The 19,615-nt window shown below is 34.9% G+C and overlaps 1 protein-coding gene across 1 annotated transcript in view; it reads right to left on the reverse strand.

Moving 5' to 3' along the window:
- Positions 1 to 19,615, reverse strand: part of LOC123247009 (protein unc-93 homolog A-like) — a 57,918-nt gene that overhangs the window by 28,393 nt on the left and 9,910 nt on the right. Inside the window, exons 2-3 of the mRNA XM_044675799.1 lie at positions 11,007 to 11,210; positions 145 to 326 (exon numbers count right to left, since the gene is read on the reverse strand). Of these exons, the coding sequence (XP_044531734.1) occupies positions 145 to 326; positions 11,007 to 11,102 (278 nt within the window). The 5' untranslated portion in view covers positions 11,103 to 11,210. The remainder of the gene's footprint in view (positions 1 to 144; positions 327 to 11,006; positions 11,211 to 19,615) is intronic.

Here is a 19,615-nt window from a genome sequence, read left to right on the forward strand (position 1 = left end):
AGGAAGGATGCTACTAGCCAACTGATCTTTTCTGGAATCCTCCATTGCTGACTACTCTCCATAACTGCCCTGTATCTACTGAGCAACAGAATGCAGTTGGCTGAAGGTCAGGACTTCTACTAGGAGATAGTAGAGAAGATATACCAGCTAGCATAGAAGTTCCCCAGAGAGAAAGCAATGTAGCAGCACATAGAAGCTGTAATGGTCCACTTGCAGCCAAATTTCTTAATGAGTATTGGAGGAAGGAACATGGAAGACAAAATCAGGGCTCCATAGACAACACTAAGGGTAGCCACTCCTAGTCCTTCCTCATCATTGAGGCTGCTCTGTGAAAACAAACAAAAAAAACAAAAAAACAAGGTCAGTTAACATAAATTCAAGAGAGGGACAAAAGAAAAGATCATTCAGTTATTCTGAATTTAGTTATTCTGGGTGTTGTTTTTTTCTGAAAAACTTTAAATAATCAAACAAAACCATCTCTTTTTCCTTTAAAGATAAACTTTTTCATTTATTTTATATGCCTTTGTAATCTGTTCTTCTCACTGCATCCATCCCCAGCACACAACTGAGCAACGAAAAAGAAAATCCTGATGATGAACATAGTTCTCCAAAATAAATTCCCATTTTGACCATGACCAAAAATAAATATGTTGCTCTCTGTATTTTAAATTCATCAGCTCTCTGGCAGAAGGTTAGTGGTGTGACAAGTGATATCTCACAAGTTCATATAGTGGCATAAAGAGGAAAAAACACCACCAAAATTTATAACATCACTTTTTTTTATAGCAGTAATGGACCTGAAACAAAGCAAACACCCACCTATAAGGCTACTAATTGTGTGTATGAATGTTTTGGAATGTTATTACTCTGTAAATAAAACAATGAAAAAGAAGAAAATTATGAGAAGACACATAAATTCATGCAAAATAAATTAAACAGAACCAATAAAACAATAATGCAAAATGACTACAACAATTTAAATAGAAAGAAAAACAAAAATCAAAACCAAACGCTATGAAACTACCATGACTTACTTAGCTTTTCTTAGGCGAAACTAAGCTATAAGGATTCACCTTTCTATCTCTCCTGTTGAAGTGGGGAGACTCTGTCAGGCTTGGTTGACAGAGGAGAGACACATTTGATATTTAAAATGAGACAAGAGATTTCAATTAAGAAATTTTCTTCTTGTTCAGTTATTTCTCAGTCATGTCTGAATCTTTATGATCCATTTTGGAGTTTTCTTGGCAAAGAGACTAGAGAGTTTGCCATTACCTTCTCCAGTTCATTTTACAGATGAAGAAAGTGAGGCAAACAAAGTTATGTGCCTTGCCCAGGGTCACACAGCTAATGTCTGAGGCTGTTTTAACCTCAGAAATATGAGTCTTTCTAACACCAGGCCAGACATTATCCACTGAATCACTTATCTTAAAAATGCTCTGAAAAGGGAAAAACAAGAACAACAAGAACAAGAACAAGAACAAGAAGAAGGAGAAAAAGGAGAAGAAGAAGAAGAAGAAGAAGAAGAAGAAGAAGAAGAAGAAGAAGAACAACAACAACAACAACAACAACAACAACAACAACAACAACAACAACAACAACAACAACAACAACAACAGCAACAGCAACAGCAACAGCAACAGCAACAGCAACAGCAACAGCAGCAGCAGCAACAGCAACAGCAGCAGCAGCAACAGCAACAACAACAATGAAGCATCACTTACAAATTTAGGGAAATGATGGGGGAAACCTACAAAAGCTATCAAAGAGAAGTCATAAATAACCTTTAATGCTAATAGATAAAATAAGATCAACATGAACCATTTTTCCATCATAAAAGGAATGAGTGATTATTATGGTTGCATACCAAAGAAACCATCTAGTTGTAGGTTGCAGTCATGGGGCTACATAGGATTTCTATGGACAAGAGAAAATTAAATTTAAATTGTTTTTTCTCCCTCTTTTTTGACTCAGATCTCAAGAATAAAGATTATCCCTGATAAAATATTTCAAAATCTGAGAGAACAGATATCCAAATAAGAGTTTCTTCTTCACAGATCTAAGTAAGAAATTAGATCTGGCAAGAAGCAAATAATGTTTCTCTTAAGGCATTTCCATGCCTGTGAAACAAAATAAAGTGCTTTAGTTTTCCAAAGAAGTATCATCAGGTTTTAGCTTCCAAAGCAATATCATCAATAAGCAGGATTAGAAATCAATTCAACACATGACAAAAAAAATAGCAAGTAAATCCAAGGTAAGTAACAATTGATGGCTTATTGAACATAGAGAAAAGATAAAATTGTCCTACTAAATCTTGTTCCTTATAGAATTTCTCCTTTATCATTCCTCAACTTAAATTACATGCTTTCTTCTCTTGCCTTCACTTTTCTTCTCACTTGCTTCTATATATGTGCATGTTGTTTTCTTATTAGAATGGAAGATCCTTGAAGTCAGGAACTAATTTACTTTTGTCTTTATATCTCAGGTGCCTAACCCAATGCCTGACACATAGTTGGTACAAAATACCTGTTGACTGACTGCTTGATTAAATAAAGTCATTGGACTCATGACAAAAGAGGCTATCCATCACCAAAGAAAGAACTGATGGAGTCTGAATGCAGACTGAAGCATACAGCTCTTCACTTTATTTCCTTCATGAGTTTTTCTTTAGTATATGTGTCTTCTTTCATTTGATGAACATGGAAATAAATATTGTATGATAGCACACATACAACTATATCTTACAATCTGCCATCTTGGGGAAGGGAGAGGGATAGCCAATTAGAGGAATGCAGAGAAGGTGAAAACATAGAACACAAATGTCAGAAAATGTCCATTTTATATCTACATGTAATCTGGAAAATGTATTAAATAAATAAATGAATAAAAAAAATAAAGTCTAACTTTTTCTTAATGTTATTTAATGGAGTGTTATATTGTCATAGAAGAATCAGTAATCATTAATTCATGCAAATGCTCTAGTAACCTTAAGTAAAAGCCAAACTGTAAGATTCATGCTCCTGTAACAAGCACAACTTTTTTCATCTGGTAGCAGTTGCCCTAGATGTTTGACCTCAGCCTATCTGGGACTTTATTTTGTCACCTATAAAATGAAGGGATTGGATTAAATGATCTATGGGGGCCCTTCCTACTTTAAAGCTATGACTCTTTTTTTATGTCTGTCCTCTATTTGATAAACCTAAATGGTTTCCTATTGACTGGATGATAAAATTCAGTCTCCATAAATGCTATTCAATGCCTTCTGCAATGTAGCTCTGATCTGTTTTTTGAGTTCTTATTTAGCCTGTAAAATTTTGCAAGTGAGATTTATCTTTTCTGGTAGGGCTGCCCTTGGCTTCCATGTGTCTCTGCTTAGACTAGAGATCAAATGTTTCCTGGCTAAGGCAGTTTCTGGGCTGTTTTAGCTATTTCTTTATAAAGAAAACTGTTTATGTTGACTAGATCTACTTTAAAGCAGCTAAGAGGTGCAGTGGATAGAGTATCAGACCTAAAATCTGGAAGATTGGAGTTCAAATCTGACCTTAAGACACTTGTTAGCTGTGTAACCCTGGGCAAGTTACTTAATTTTTTCCTTTATTTCCTTTTCTTAAAAAAAATGATGTTCTTTTTTTGTGGTGGCAAAGAATTGGAAACTAAAGAGATGTCCCTTAATTGAGGAATGGCCGAAGAAATTGTGGAATATGATGGTGATGGAACACTATTGTGCTATAAAGAATGAGGAACAGGATGATTTCAGAAAGAACTGAAAAGACTTATAAGAACTGATGCAGAGAAAAATAAGCAGAACCAGGAAAGCATTGTATACAGTAACAGCAATATTGTGGGACAATTAAATATGACAGACTTTGGTGCTAAGAGCAATACAGTGATCTAGAACAATTCTGAGGGACTTATGAAAAAGAATGCTTTTTTGTCTCCAGACCAAGAACTGTTGAAGTAGGGATGCAGATGAAAACATATGATTTATCATTTGCTCATTTATATGTCTTGGGGGGATTTAGTTTTATAAGATTATTTACTTACCAAAATGAATAATATGAAAATATGTTTTGCATAATAATACATGTATAACCTAGATGGAATTGTTTGCTAGCTCTGGGAGGGGGGAGGGAAGAAAGAGAGGGAGAAAATTTGGATCATATAACTTTGGAAAACTCATGTGGAAATTTGTTATAAAAAATAATAAGAAAAACACTAGAAGACAAGGAAAAAATGAGCTGGAGAAGGAAATGGCACACCAGTACAGTATCTTTGCCAAGAAAACCCTAAATAATGTCATGAGAATTGGGCACTACTGAACAACAAACCTGCCATTGTAGAAGATTTGTAGAAGATCCATTCCAGATTTAGGTCTTATATGCACTATGCCTCTTATCATTAGTTATCTTTTCATGTGTACTTATGTCATCTTTCCAACCAAATTGTTAACTCTTTGAAGGCTCTTACATCTTTGTATCTTTCACTTTGCTTTATGCATAATAGGTAATTAATAAACATCTGTTTGATTTATTAGTTAAGCTGTGGATGAGAGAAAACAATTCCTCAGAATATCAGGGAAAAGAAAAAGTCAATAATAGCTCCCATTGGTGTAGCGTTTTAAGATCACTCAGAGCAATGCAAAAGAAATAAATGTGGGCAAGTATAAGCCTAATAATCATGTTTAGATTAGTAACAGCCTAAAACTCTGGCCAAAAAATAACATTTTCATAGAACAGAAACAGAAAGAAGAAAACAATGATAAATTATATTTATCTAAGCACTTTAATTTTACTAAGCACTATCTCACAACCCATTGAAGTAGATAGCACAAAAGGGATTATTCCCATTTTACAAATAAGGACATACATTAAGGCTCAAAGTAAAGGGATTTGCTCAGGGTCATATGGCTTAAATAACTAAATTAATAATAATAATAATAATAATAATAATAATAGCTAGCATTTGTATAGCACATAAGAAAAGTGAGTCAGGAAGAAATTCATTTGCAGAGCAAGGGAACAGACCCAAGTTGACTGACTCCTTAGACTTTCTTGGTTTGAAGGTATTGGTGGTTTCAGTAAATTAATATAAAGAGAGGAATTTATAATGATAATGATAATATCTAGCATTATTAATTATCCACTTATGAATATCAAATAGGAAACAGAAATAAAAGAAAGACATCTTTTTTAGATTAGGAAGGTACCTTGATTATCACAGCTTTCATTTGAACATAATCCTTGCTAATTCCACTTCCAAAATTCTTCTCACTCTGCTATATGGCTTCTTTTGGTGAGAAATGTTGGGAGTTGGGAGAAGAGCCAGAAACCTTCAAATCTGAGACTAGTTTCCTATTCTTGAGGATTAGTTATTCTGCCCATCCCATTGCATGCTTCTGAAAACCCTGTAGTATTTCAATAAATTAGTATGTAATCATTGTGGCAGCTAAGTGACCCAGTAGATTGACCACCAGACCTTGAGTCAGGAAAACTTGAGTTGAAATTCAGCCCCAGATACATATTAGCTATGAGATCTTGGACAAGTCACTTAACCCTATTGGTCTCTTTCCTTATCTGTAAAATGAGCTGGAGAAAGAAATGGCAAACCACTCCTGAATCTTTGCTGAGAAAAGACCCAATTGGGCTCACAAAGAGTTAGATATAACTGAAACAACTGAACAATAACATGTAACAGATCTGCTGAAAATTAAAAAGGCAAATTGTGGTCATTTGATCCTGATTACAAGTGGGTGAAAAGAGAGATTTAAGTCAGTAAGAGCAAAACTACATCTGCTAAAGAAACTGCAACCTAAGTAGGGGCAGCTGGGCTAGCTCAGTGGATTTGGGAGCCAGGCCTAGAGACCGAAGGTCCTAGGTTCAAATCCGGGCTCAGACACTTCCTAGCTGGGTGACCCTGAGCAACCCATTGCCTACTGGTTGTGGCCCTATGCTCCTAGAATGGAGTCCCAGGATAAAAAAAAAAAAAAAAAAAAAAAAAAAAAAAAGCAAAACATAAAATGGCAACTCTATTTTCCTTGAAGAAGCCCACTAACTCAATAAATATTGATATATATGAGTGGAGCAACCCCTTTCCCCTCCCCAATATACATATATTCAAACTAGAAAGACTAGAAAATATAATTGTAGCACCTGCTTTTCAGACTATGTTATGTAAACAAACCTGGGACCCCTCATGTATAGAATTCCATCTCCTCTCTTTGGGCTCTTTCTCTATTCTTTTTTCTTTCTATATCCCTTGATCCTTTCAGTTAGTTTTGTAGGTTGTTCAATCAATAGACATTTATTAATTTATTGCAATGTGCCATGTACTTTGCTGAGCCATGGGGGGGGGGGGGGGAAGATGAAGGAAAAACAGTGTTTACCCTAAAAGAGCTTATATTTAGTGGAAAAGACAGCATGTAAATAAATAGGTACATAGAAAATACCCACAAAGTATATATATAGTAACCTTACAGGAGAAGGAACTAGCAGCTATTAATTTAAAAATACCAATTATTTAATTAAAGCTTCCAGTCAGTACAAAGACCCTGTCTCTGCTTGTGACTTTTTGTTTGGAACATCATATCATTAAATCCTATTTATTTAGTGGTAATGAGATTCCTGAACTTAGCTAAGCATGTTAACTCAGTGGAGTTTACTGAATGGAATGGGGAGTTAGGGGAAGGAGGGAGAGACAGGGACAAACAGAGACAGAGAAACAGTGAGATGGAGAGGAAGGAGGTGAAGGAGGAGGAGGAGGAAGTGGAAGAGGAGAAGAAAAAAGGAGAAGAAGGAGAAGAAGAAGGAGGAGAAGAAAAGGGAGGAGGAGAAAAGCTGCCTGTGCTGTTTAGTGCAGCCTAGTTATCACCAATCCTAAATTAGATTTCAGAGCTGGAGGAGCCCTTAAACAACATCTATTAAAGACCAACCCTCTCATTTCACTTATTAGTAAAATGAGTCAAGCAGGGATTCATTTGCAGAACAAAGATACACACCCAGGTCTACTGATTCCTGAGATTCTATTGCTCTGAATATGTAGTTTTAATTGCCTAATACATTTAGGGCTTTAAAATTCCTTTGGATGAACTACAAGATTAAAGATTTCTGAACAATTAAAGTCAAGGTTTACTTAGAGGGTAATGAAGAGAGAGGAAATAGTTGGCAATCGACTCCAGCATATTTCTAAGGAAGGATTGATTGTACTTTAAAAACTTCATAAAAGATATCATCCAAGAGATGTACAGCCTGAGAAGTAGTTTGGCTCACTACAAAACAAGAACAAGGGATAAGAGGGGCACAGCCCCAAGTAGATAGGTAGCACATGAGATGCAGTGCTGAGGCTGGAGTCAGGAGACTTGCATTCAAATATGGTCCCAGATACTAATTTGCTACATGGCCTTGGGCAAATCATTTAACCTCAATTTGACCCAATTTCCTCAATTATAAAATGGGGATATAAATAATACCTACTGCTCACAGTGTTGTGATGAGGATCAAATGAGATAATATTTGTAAAACACTTAGGATCTGGCACATAGTATGTGCTACATAAATGTTAACTATTATTATTATTATTATTATTAATTTCTCTCCTACAAAATGTCAAGAAAGTTCAAGGAGGGAGCCCTTCAACTGGACCTCTTGCAGAAGATTTTAATTAGATATGAACAAGTGCCCTACAGGATGAATAATGAGCAGTGATGGGTGATAAAATCTGGATCAAAGGATTGTTCTAGGCATGGGAATTCAAAGATAAAAAAGATTAAGTTCCTTGATTTAAGAAGTTTCTAGTCTAGTAGAGGAGATAATACAACAGATAATAATTTATAAAGTTATAACATGGATGTGTACAGCATTGGTCAAAAAGATTGGATCTCCTTCAAAATTCAGAGATAGAACATCAATTCTTGTTGGAGAAATGGGAAAGACAGATGCTGTGGTTTACAGAATGATATTACCCCTTAAGTCAGAACAGCCGAGTAAAAATCCAAATGTCATAGCAAGTCTAATGGAAAACTCAAATCTGGTTGTAGTTAATACAGTCCTTTCCTTTGGATTCCTTATCCAGCAGTTAATTTACAAATCCTCTCATGAGCTCCTGAATCCTGAAGCCTATCTCTAAGCTCAACCTGGAGGGAAGCTAACTTTTCAGAATCACGGGACCAGATACCCAGGGCTGACCCTTGATTAAAATTCCAATTATTGTTCTCTATTTAGGGGAAAGCTTTGTTATTTGAATAGTGAAAAGAGAGTCTCAAATCTCCCTTATTCTATCAATTCCTCAATAAACATTACTTCCTACTAGCACAGGCAGGTGCAACATTAAACTCAGTAACATTAAAAAAAAATATTGGGCACTTTAGATGTGATAATTAAAAGAATTTTCAATACCTAATTTTATGTTGTTAAGTCTTAAATAGGGCAGTGACATAAAAAATTGAAGTCGAAAGGCATCTCGAGGAAATTGGAATGTGATTTTTAAATAACAATATTAACCAAAATTAACTTAAAAATAACAATATTAACTACAATTTTAGTCTTTCAATTTGAGTAAAGCATCAGCCCAGAAGCAAAGAAGAAAACAACAAACTCAAACCTGCATTTGAGCTTTTTGACTAGTTTATTTCTAGGTTTGTTTTGTTTTGATCTTTTTTTTTTAACTAATAGGAGAAAGAAGAGCCAGTTTTTTGCTTCCCTAGTTCACTGTCAATGGATTCCAGATTCTGAACAACTCCCTGGTTTACCCACTGTATCTTTTAAATAGTTCTTTGGATTTCCCTTTGGAGCCTAATGTTGCTCAAATGTTGTGATCTATAGCAGTAGTGTCCCGGGTGGACGAAATACATCCTTTGGGCTTTCAGGGCATGAACCCACAGAATGTGTGAAGAAAATATTCAAAGTGAGGAAAATAATGCATTTGTTCTAGTTTCTAACTGCTACCACCTGCCTGCTATTCTCATTCCCCTTTGTGTGCCTAGGAAGGACTGCAATGGGCTATCTGCTATGTGAGCTCCTCTATAGGCTCACCTGACCCCATGAATAAAATGAAATAAGATAGATTTCAATGGTATCTGATTTCATTTTTCCAAGATCTTCTAAAATGAGATGAAGAGGTTTTTTTTTTTTTAATTTTTTATAAGATTGTTTTTCCCAATTACATTCTTCTTGGGTCTTTCCAACAAAATAAATCATATTGTACTCTTGGATGGTGTTTTTAAAGGCCTGAGTTTAATTTTTTGGAATGTGTTTTCCTCTCTTTTTGAGAGTAGTTGACAGGTAGAAAAAAATCATTACGAATCATTCTCTGTTTGGAATCATTTTGTTTTGACATCAGATTCTAGTATATGAGTACACAAAAATCTCATAAAATTTGCATCAGCCTTCAGGTTAGACCGTGGAGGAAAGCTTGTGAAGTAGACAAAGTTCTGCCTCTGTAGAACTTCCTATACAGGATGGCCATGGACAAGGGATAGGATTTTTGCTTTAGATATGAAAAGAATCTTAGAGTCAGGCCATCAAGTCCAACCTTCTCCTTTTACAGATGAGGGAACTGAGGCACAGAGGCTCACTTAACTAGTAAGTATACAAGGCAGGGTTTAAACCCTGGTCTTCCTAACTCCAAGTTCAATCTGACATCCACTATACTATGTTGCCTCTTAATTTATAAGTCTCAGTCCTCTCACTTGGAAAATGGCAATGATTCTTGTGGATCTACTCCAAGGATTTATGAAATTAAATAAAATTACATATTCAGTGTTTTTAAAGCATTTTTTAAATGTCACTTATATCGTTTACTGGTTCACAATGTTAGAAGGAACAAAAAACATCATCAACCATGTCTAAAAATGATACAAATGTTGTACTTTATATACTACCCCTCCAAAAGCAAAGAAAGCACTATGTTGTCAATGAATACATCCAGGATCAGCTAACATAACAGACCACACAGCAGCTAAAGAATTTTGATTTCGGGAATAACACAAAGAATCACAGCTTCAAAATAACACCTTTTCCAATTTTTTTCCTACAGAAGAATTTGAAATGCCTTTAACTTTAAATTTTTTAAACCCTTTCATTTAACAGTCTTTTAAAAACATTCCAAGAAAGGCAAATCTCTCCCCCAACACAACTCCCATAAGGGCTTTTAATTTTATACTAAAATAAAATTACTGAAATATCTTTTTCTCCCAGAAGTTTTTGATAGGAAAAGGCACTGGGATTATAAAAAAGAGAATAACGTGGGAGAACAGGAGCAAAAAAGGGGGACACGGAGTCAGAAGTTTGTCTACTTCACAAGTATGGCCAGGGCCTAACCTGAAATCATTATATAGGTTTTATGAGATTTTTAAGGACATGTATAGTACAAAGACCTCAAAGTCAAATGATTGAAAATAGAGAGTGATTCACAATGGTTTGGTCTACTTGTCTTAACTATATATACTTAGGAAGAGAGAAAAGCACACTCCAAATAATTAAACGTAGGCTTTTGCAAACCCTATCCAAGAGTACAAAATGATTTATTTTGTTGGTAAGGCCCAAGAAGAGTGTAAATGGGAAAAATAGTATTATAAACAAACAAACAAACAAATAAACACAAAATCTCCTCTTAGAAGATCTTGAACATTTTCTCAAGATCTTCTAAGAGGAGATATTTTTTGGTTTTTTTCCCCCCACTGAAATCTATGCCATTTAATTCAATTTGTAGAATTCTGGGCTGTTATTGAGATGAGCTCTAGTCCCATTTGATACTATATTTTGTCTGGCTGATCCTCAATTTACTTATCTGAAAATTAGGTATAATACTCTTAATATCGCCAAACTTAGTAGGTTTGTAATAAAGGCTTTTTAACCCTTTTGATGCCATAGAACTCCAGTTTATATTTATAATAATGAATACATAAGTAGTCTCACCATCATATAACTTTGGGGGCTGAGGAAGTCCAAGCGAAGGATAGATACCCATGCCCTTTGAAAAACCTCAAGCTTTCTAAGTGAATTGCACACACCTACCTGTAGATTTTGGAGACCTCCATAAGCTGTAAATAGAAGAAGAAATCCAAAGGCCACCACAATAATATTCTTTAAGCTTCTATCCATTTTGTTCATTGAAGACCTTCAGCTGAGGGTGTAAATTTGTAGTTCCTTAAGTAACTAGCCAGGGCTTCAGGGGCAAAAAGGAGCTTGGGCTTTGAAATAACAGCCTTCCTTCTTCATCTAAAGAGAAAGAACTTGTGTTAGCTATTAGGGCTAGTTAATGAACTTTGTTATCACTAGAATCTAACACTCCCACAAAGTGTTGTTAATTATTCACTTTCTCTAGAATATCAACAACAATTTACCCAACAGGAAAAAAAGATCAGGACTTTTGACAATTGGTGTGGTTCTTCCTAGTAAACATGGTCTCACAATCAAATGATGACTTTATATTGTAATTATGATGGGCTGGCATCCTTGTATTGGCAAAAATTGTAGTAGTAAAAAAAAAAAAAACACCCTATTTTAATCCCAAATATCAAAGAGTAAATACCAATTCTTGACTCTGAGAAAAGTCAGCATATTTGTGAGGCGCAGTAATGGTCAAAGACTTCTTGATTAGGATACACACATTATGATATTATGTAAAATAACAAGAACAATAATTTTTCCCACATAAAAACTTCAAATTTGACATTAGAAGACCTTAAAAGTCTGAGATTATTTAAAAATAAGTTTGAGTTTGCATGACAAGCCTTAGAAGCTGTGACAAATATAGCCAATGAGTATAGCTGTGGAAGTGTGTTAAGGATCATATAGACTTTATCCCTTTGGGGAGATTAACCAACCACTGTGTAACCTTCTGTAGGAGTCCAGGCAAATACTAATCTTAATATTTTAGGGGTGCTCAAAAGCTGACTCCTGTTATATTTCTAATGATTGATTTCTGTAACCTTAAATTCTGTTAAGTCCTTAACCTTGTCAAATTACCACCCAGTCCTGAGGCTACACTCCTGAAGAATGACCAGATATCTCAGTATCTTTGTTTTACCAATAACAATCATTTAACATAGCTATCAGACAAACTCAGATGCTTTCAGTCTTATGAACTCCTATTCTGGGCATTAGCTACATCTATTATATTAGGATCCCTCTACTGTATCTTGTGATGTTACCAATATCCCTTCCCCTCTTTCTTTTTTGTTACCACCTCCCCCCCCCCCCCCCCAGAGGAAGCTCAATTCCACCAAGAGTCTACTCTCTGTGTGGCTTCTGCTTTGTTGCAATTCTCTTGTCTCTGAGTCCTTCTTTCTCATGACCCCTCCCTCTTATTTCTAAACCCCATCACCTGTCTTCCCACACCTCCAACTTCCCTTCTGAGAGGTTCACTCACGAAAAACCCAATTTTGTGGCTGCTAGCAGCTTCACCTTCTTCTAGTCCCATGCAACATTAGAAGGTGAGAATGAGGGGCAGCTGGGTAGCTCAGTGGATTGAGAGCCAGGCCTAGAGACAGGAGGTCCTAGGTTCAAATCCGGCCTCAGACACTTCCCAGCTGTGTGACCCTGGGCAAGTCACTTGACCCCCATTGCCTACCCTTACCAATCTTCCACCTATAAGGGTTTAAAATTTAAAAAAAAAAAAAAAAAAAAAAAAAAAAGAAGGTGAGAATGGAATCACCCAGTCAGAGGAGAAAAGCTTGAGGACCATTCTTCATTCTAAAGACTTGAGATATTAATCAATCAGTAGTCCCTAGGGTAAAAGCCATAAATCTTCCTGGGTAATAGATCCAGGAGACATGGCAGAATACAGGATTGTAGATTTTGGACCTGGAAAGGATATCAGAAATCTAGCTCACTCCCTTCATCTTATAGATCAGAAACTTGTGGCCCAGTGAGGTGACAAGATTTAAGGATGGTTGCATAGGTACTAAACAGGGAAGACAAAATATGATCTTCTGAAGCAAGGATCTAATCCCTCTTTACACTAATCTTATCTAATCTGAGTCTGGTAGCAATAGGTCAAAAGCCAGGGAGATTTTATAAATGAAAAGGTCAGGAAAACAGTAGAAAGAAAAAAGTAAAGCTAAGGTAAGTGCTGAGATGCTAGCTATAAGTCCTCCTCAGTCAACAGAAGGTAATGAAATGGACTTAGGACATCATTCTTTCTCCTTCCATGAGGTCAATAGACCTCCTTTTATATAAACTTTGAATCCACCCCTATCATCCAGCAGTGTTTTGCATGCAGTAAATGCTTATTCAATGTTGTTACTTATAGGATCAATCAACAAATATCTATCAATCACAAACTATATGGTATTGATGTGCTAGACTCTTGAGATTGTGCTAGACACTGGGGATGCAAATATAAAGGTGACACCATCCCTGCCCTCAAGGATTTACATTCTAGAGTCATATAGTTAGAGCTAGAAGGGAGCTTAGACTTCATCCGGTCCAATCATCTCATTTCATAAGCGAGGAAAATGAGACCTAGAAAAATTAAATGACTTGCCCATTGTCATACTGTTAGTTAAATGGGACGTCAAAAAATCATCATATTTTCTGTTTCCAAATATACCATGTTTTGTTGTTTTAATGCTTCTATGGAGCATAATTTAGTGGCTTATCATTGATGAAATGTTTTCCCCCATTTGGAGACATGTACATTGTTTGTAAATTTTCATTTTTAATATTGTAAAACACTTATATTTTCATGGAATCCATCACCAAATTACCATTTGACCAATTTTCACTCCATCACTAATTTATTCATTCATTTAATCATTAAATAATAAAACCATTAATTCCTCAAAAGGAACAGAAAATTATTTTGTAACTCCCAGAGATCTATTTATTTAAAATATCTTGGAATAGTGCTTAACTCTCTTAAAGTAAAAAAATAAAAGACTTTATAAAAACAAAGACTATTAACATCTGTAGAATTGACTATTGAGATGAGATATAAGCTAATGGCACTTGCCTGCTATAAACACTTAATAGATAGAGGCAAAATTACTCACACTGTTATCCCAAAATAATCCCAAATTGTGTGACACGAAGGAAAAAATTAGTCACTACAAAAATTAAAGGAGAAGCAATTAGATCTTTGCTAACTGTAACTCCCAGTCTGCTCCTCTTACTAATTCTTCTCTTAATAAAATAAACAGATGAATCGAAGATTAAAATCATCATTTAGCAAGTAGATCCCTTTTGCCCACTGTCTATTCTTGAATGGGCTTAACAATAGTTTGATTTTTGAATCACCAACCCAAAGTTCATTCATCTAACTGCTTTTCAGAAAACTACTGCAAGTTTTCTTGCACAGCACATTCCCAAATTTCTGATGCCATTCCCACATTTTATAGAATAAAGAGTTGGAGAGCATAGTTATTTTCACTTGCAATGCAAGTGTCCTCATACGCATGGCTCATCTAAGTAAACTTATTAGATCTTCAAAAAAAATAGAACTCTTTCTTGATAGAGAATTGATATTTCAGTTCAAAAGCCAAGTGGATAAAAGACTCTTTTATAATAACTAGCACTTCTTTCACATCTTAAGGTTTGCAAAGTGCTTTATACATGTTCATTCATTTTATTCTCACAATACCCCTATGAATTAGAAGCTATTATTATCCCAATTTTATAGAAGAGGAAACTGAGACAGCCAGAGACTAAATGACTTACTCAGGGTCACACAACAAAGGAGAGTCTAAGACTACATTTGAACTAAGAGATTCCTGACAAGGTCTATTGCTCTATCCATTATTCTACCACATACCTCTTTAGGTTCAATTCATTCAGACAAAAGTTGTTTTCTTTTTTGAAGAGGGGTTGAGATGACTCTTGAATTGTTGGTGGTTTACCCTAATTCTCTTAGACTATCCCAAATGCCTGATTATATTTATGTTTTTTCTAGCAAATGGAGATACCACTACTGATAGTTAATATCTTGGATAGGGCCTGGGAAAGTGAATGCAGCATTGTCTAGCTCATTTGGAACTTTTCATTCTGTGGGACTCTCAAAATTTATCCAGAGCTGAGCTAGAATTAGAGAAGATTCTTAATGGTTTTTCTTGTTTTCAATAGCAGGATTGGCTTCTTATTTAGTTGTCCCTCTATTGATGGGAAAAGATACTTGGTTCAAAGTGGGGGTCACATCCTTACAATCTTCTTTTTATGTTTCTTCAGCATGAGCTGATTAACAGTTACTACTATATGAAAATATTGTTTCTGTAAGAATTGGTATATCCAGATTTTGTTGTTGTAAAAATTGGTATGTGCAGATTTTGCCATGCTTTTTTATAAAACATGAACTTATTTTTAAAATATATTTTGATTATCCTGTTTAATTTAAATGGTTGCCTTCATGATTTTAGGAATTTTATTTTATCCATTTAAGAACATGTCTATAGGCATCACCAAAAACTACCAAAAGGGTCTGTGACACCAAAAAGGTAAAAGAACCCATACTGAAGATTTCATTCAGACAGCTTACTTTGAACAAACTGCTTCTTAGAATACTGGTTGTTATCTGTTCATATTAATGTCTTTCTGTTCATATTAATTTTACTTTACTTTTTTAAATGTAAATTCTAATACCTATCCAAGTGACCTTGATGCTGATCTTTGGAATTTATTTGCTGATGAGAAAACTAAGGACAAGAAACTTTGACCCTCAACAATAATCTGGAGGATTTCAAATAGCCAAATTATCTTGTAGTTTTCTGTAAAAATGTAAGCTAATTGAAGGCAGGAACTGTTTTTTTTTTATTTTGTATTTCCAGCATAGGGCTTGAGAAATGGCAAATGCTTGATGAATATTCACGAGATCATAGCTTTAGAGATAGAGGGAGTCTTATAAGCTTTCTAGTCCACCCCCTTGTTTTGTAGCTATCCAAGGTCATAGAAGTAGTAGGGCTAGTATTCAAACCAAGGAACCCAGATTCCCCAGCAAATGCTCTTTCCATGGTACCAGACTTTCCCCTATTGAAAGAGATTGATATTTCACAAGTGATAAATCAGTTTGCAGCTCTCAGTTATAGTTACTTAAGATTTTCCTCTTCCTCTAAACAAACTAGAAAAGCAGGCTGGGAAAAACCCAGAACCAAGTTTTGCTAGGCATTCTCTACCATCTGGGATAGACTGCAGCTCTATCTGTTCCCTCCTCTTTCCAGCCACACATAAGAAAGATGATGCAGGAAAACTAATCCTCTATGTCCCAAAATCCTTGCCCAGCAACAATATCCCTTTGAAACTAACGCTAATTTATCTGTCTCCCATGTCTAATAGTCTGTCACCACCATCTACTTCTCTCCCTGTATTACTTAAATTTTGTCTATATATGAGCAAACTGTTCCTATCTCCCCACAATCCCCATACCATTCTCTCATTCTCATGCTCTCTACCCTTCCCCACCCACATTTCTTCCCAAACCTGCCCACTCCTTCTATGGTATCCTGGAATTACTGTTTCATAATATCTCAACAATTTAATCTTCTTTCTTTAATTATATATTAGGTCTCAATGACTTGCTTCCCACTGATAACAGAGTATCTCTTTATCAACCACTGTCTAGAGAAGACTTCATTCCTACTCTTCCACACCCCATACCACAAACTATTATTTCTTCTGTTCCAAGAAGGAAGTAGTGATACTCCTCACTTTCCATCATCATTTCAAGACTCGTTTTGCTGCTCCTACTTGGCAATCTCTCTTCCTTTGATGTTTACTCCAATAAAAATTCCAATCAAATTCTGGTCATGGTAGTTTTTTCTTTGTATTCCCAAATGCTTAGCTTATATCTGGCATATAGTAAGAACCTGATAAATCCCTGTTGACTAACATGACCAGACTCCAGGTCTTCATCCTTTCTCAAAGGAGTTCAGCAAGTGATTCACCATCTTTCCTCCCCAATTCCTGACTTTATACTAGCAGATTTCAACAATCCATAGGGATACACTCTCAAAGTCCCTAGCTCCCTAATTTCTCAGTTTCCTACAATCTTTGCCACACCAAAAGATGGACAGTGTATCTTACCATTACCCACAAGTGTTTTTCTTCCTTAATTAAAATTAAATATTCCCTGATATGATCATAACATCATTCTATCCTAAACCAAGTCTTTATTTCATTATATCCTCCAATCCTTCCAAACCTTCAGTATTTTCATAGGCCAATAGCCTTATTCTACTTTTCCTTTCCTCCCTTACAAATCTGGATTCTGTGGTTAATTAATTTACTCTATATAACTCTGCATTCTTGAATCCCTTCATCCCTTGTCTTATTGCTGCTTACCTCTTGCCAAGCCTCAGTTAATAATTACTTCTACCATCTGTCTCTTCCTTTCCTTCTCCTTAAAAAAGGATGAAAACCAAATTATTAGTATCAAAAATGAAAAAGCTAAATGAATGATAACTGGAGATGAAAATAGAGCGATTACTAAGATCTATTTTGCCCAGATTATACTGATAAAGTAAATATATGAACATTTACAAAAAAATATAAACTGATCACATTAACAGAAGAGGAAATAGAAATTTTAAATAACTCTATTAGAAAAAGAAATTGAATAAACCATCAATCAATTCCCTGAGAAAACAACCTCCAAATCAGATAGACTTACAAATTAATTTTGCCAAATTTTAGTGGGAGAAAACTATAAGCATAACTAACTATATGAATAACAAAGACAACAAAAATCATATTATTATATTAATAGATGCAGAAAAAAGCTTTTGACAAAATACAATAACCATTCTTGTTAAAACACACACACACTCACACTCACTAGAAAACACTCCTTAAAATGATAAATAGTGTCTATCTAAAATCAAGGATAAGCATTTTTCTGGCACTGAATAACCTTGTATCTTTTCCAATAAGATCAGAGTGGAAGCAAGAATTTCTATTTTGAGCATTACTGTTCAATATTTTCCTGGAAATACTAGCCGTAGCAATAAGATAAGAAAAAAGAAATGGAAAGAATAAGAATAGGCAACAAGGAAACAAAAGTATTACTATTTGCCAATGATATGATGGCATACCCTGAGAATCAACTTTAAAAAATTGTCATAGCAATTAGCAACTTTAACAAAGTTTCAAATTATAAGATAAACACACAAATCATCAGAGTTTTGATATATTACCAACAAAACCCATCAGGAAGAGATAGAAAGAGAAACCCCACTTAAAAACAACTATAAACAGTATGAAATACTTGGGAGCCTACATGCTAAGACTAATAAAGGAAGTATACAAATAAAATTACAAAACACTTCTGACACAAAGACAGATATACACAATTCAAGAAATGTTAATTGTTCATGGATAGGTCAAGCCAATATGATAAAAATGGCAAGACTATCTAAATTAATTTACTTTTTCCATCCTATGCTAAACAATCAAAGAATTACTTCATAGAGATAGAAGAAATAACAACAAAATTCATCAAGAGAAACAAAATCTAAAGACTATCAAGGGAATCAAATTAAAAAGTGCCATATTTTCAACTATACTACAAAGTGGTAATCATCAAAAAATTTGCTGCTGGAAATAGAGTGGTTGATCCCTGGAATAGATTGAGTATACAATATGACCACATTAAACCAAATATTTGATAAAATCAAAGATTCTATTCAACTCTATTCAACAAAAACTTTTCAGAAAATTGGAAAGCAGTCTAGCAGAAATGAGGCATAGGCCAATACCTCACAACATATACCATGATAAGCTCAAAATAGGTACCTGATTTAGACATAAAGGCAAGTATCATAAAAGAATTAAGGGGAAAAAGTAAAGAAGAAAACCAAATTGATAGTATCAAAGATGAAAAGGGAGAAATAGAACAAGCCATCAAAGAACTCCCTAAGAAAAAATCGTCAGGGCCTGATGGATTCACAAGTGAATTCTATCAGACATTCAAAGAGCAACTAATGCCAATACTATACAATAATTTGAGCAACATTAGGCTCCAATTTTTTCTTAGGGAGTTCTTTGATGGCTTGTTCAATTTCTTTTTCTGATATGGGATTATTTAGGTGTTCTATTTCTTCTGCTGTTAATCTAGGCAGTTTATATTTTTGTAAATATTCGTCCATATCTTCTAAATTGTTATATTTATTGCCATATAATTGGGCAAAATAATTTCTAATGATTGCCTTAATTTCCCCTTCATTAGAGTTGAGGTCTCCCTTTTCATCTTTGATACTATCAATTTGGTTTGATACAGCATCCATTCCTATTGAAAACACTGAAAAGTATAGGAATAGAAGGACCTTTCCTAAAAATAATAAACAGTATATACCTAAAACCATCAACAAACATCATATGCAATGGGGATAAATTAGAAGCCTTCCCAATAAGATCAGGAGTAAAACAAGGATGCCCATTATCACCTCTATTATTCAACATAGTACTAGAAACACTAGGAGTTGCAATTAGAGAAGAAAAAGAAATTGAAGGTATCAAAATAGGCAAGGAGGAGACTAAGCTATCACTCTTTGCATGATGGTCTACTTAAAAAATCCTAGAGAATCAACTAAGAAGCTTGTAGAAATAATCAACAACTTTAGCAAAGTTGCAGGATACAAAATAAATGCACATAAATCATCAGCATTTCTATATATTTCCAACACATCACAGCAGCAAGA

The sequence above is a fragment of the Gracilinanus agilis genome, chromosome 4 (genome assembly GCF_016433145.1).
Source record: "Gracilinanus agilis isolate LMUSP501 chromosome 4, AgileGrace, whole genome shotgun sequence".
Classification (NCBI taxonomy): domain Eukaryota; kingdom Metazoa; phylum Chordata; class Mammalia; order Didelphimorphia; family Didelphidae; genus Gracilinanus; species Gracilinanus agilis.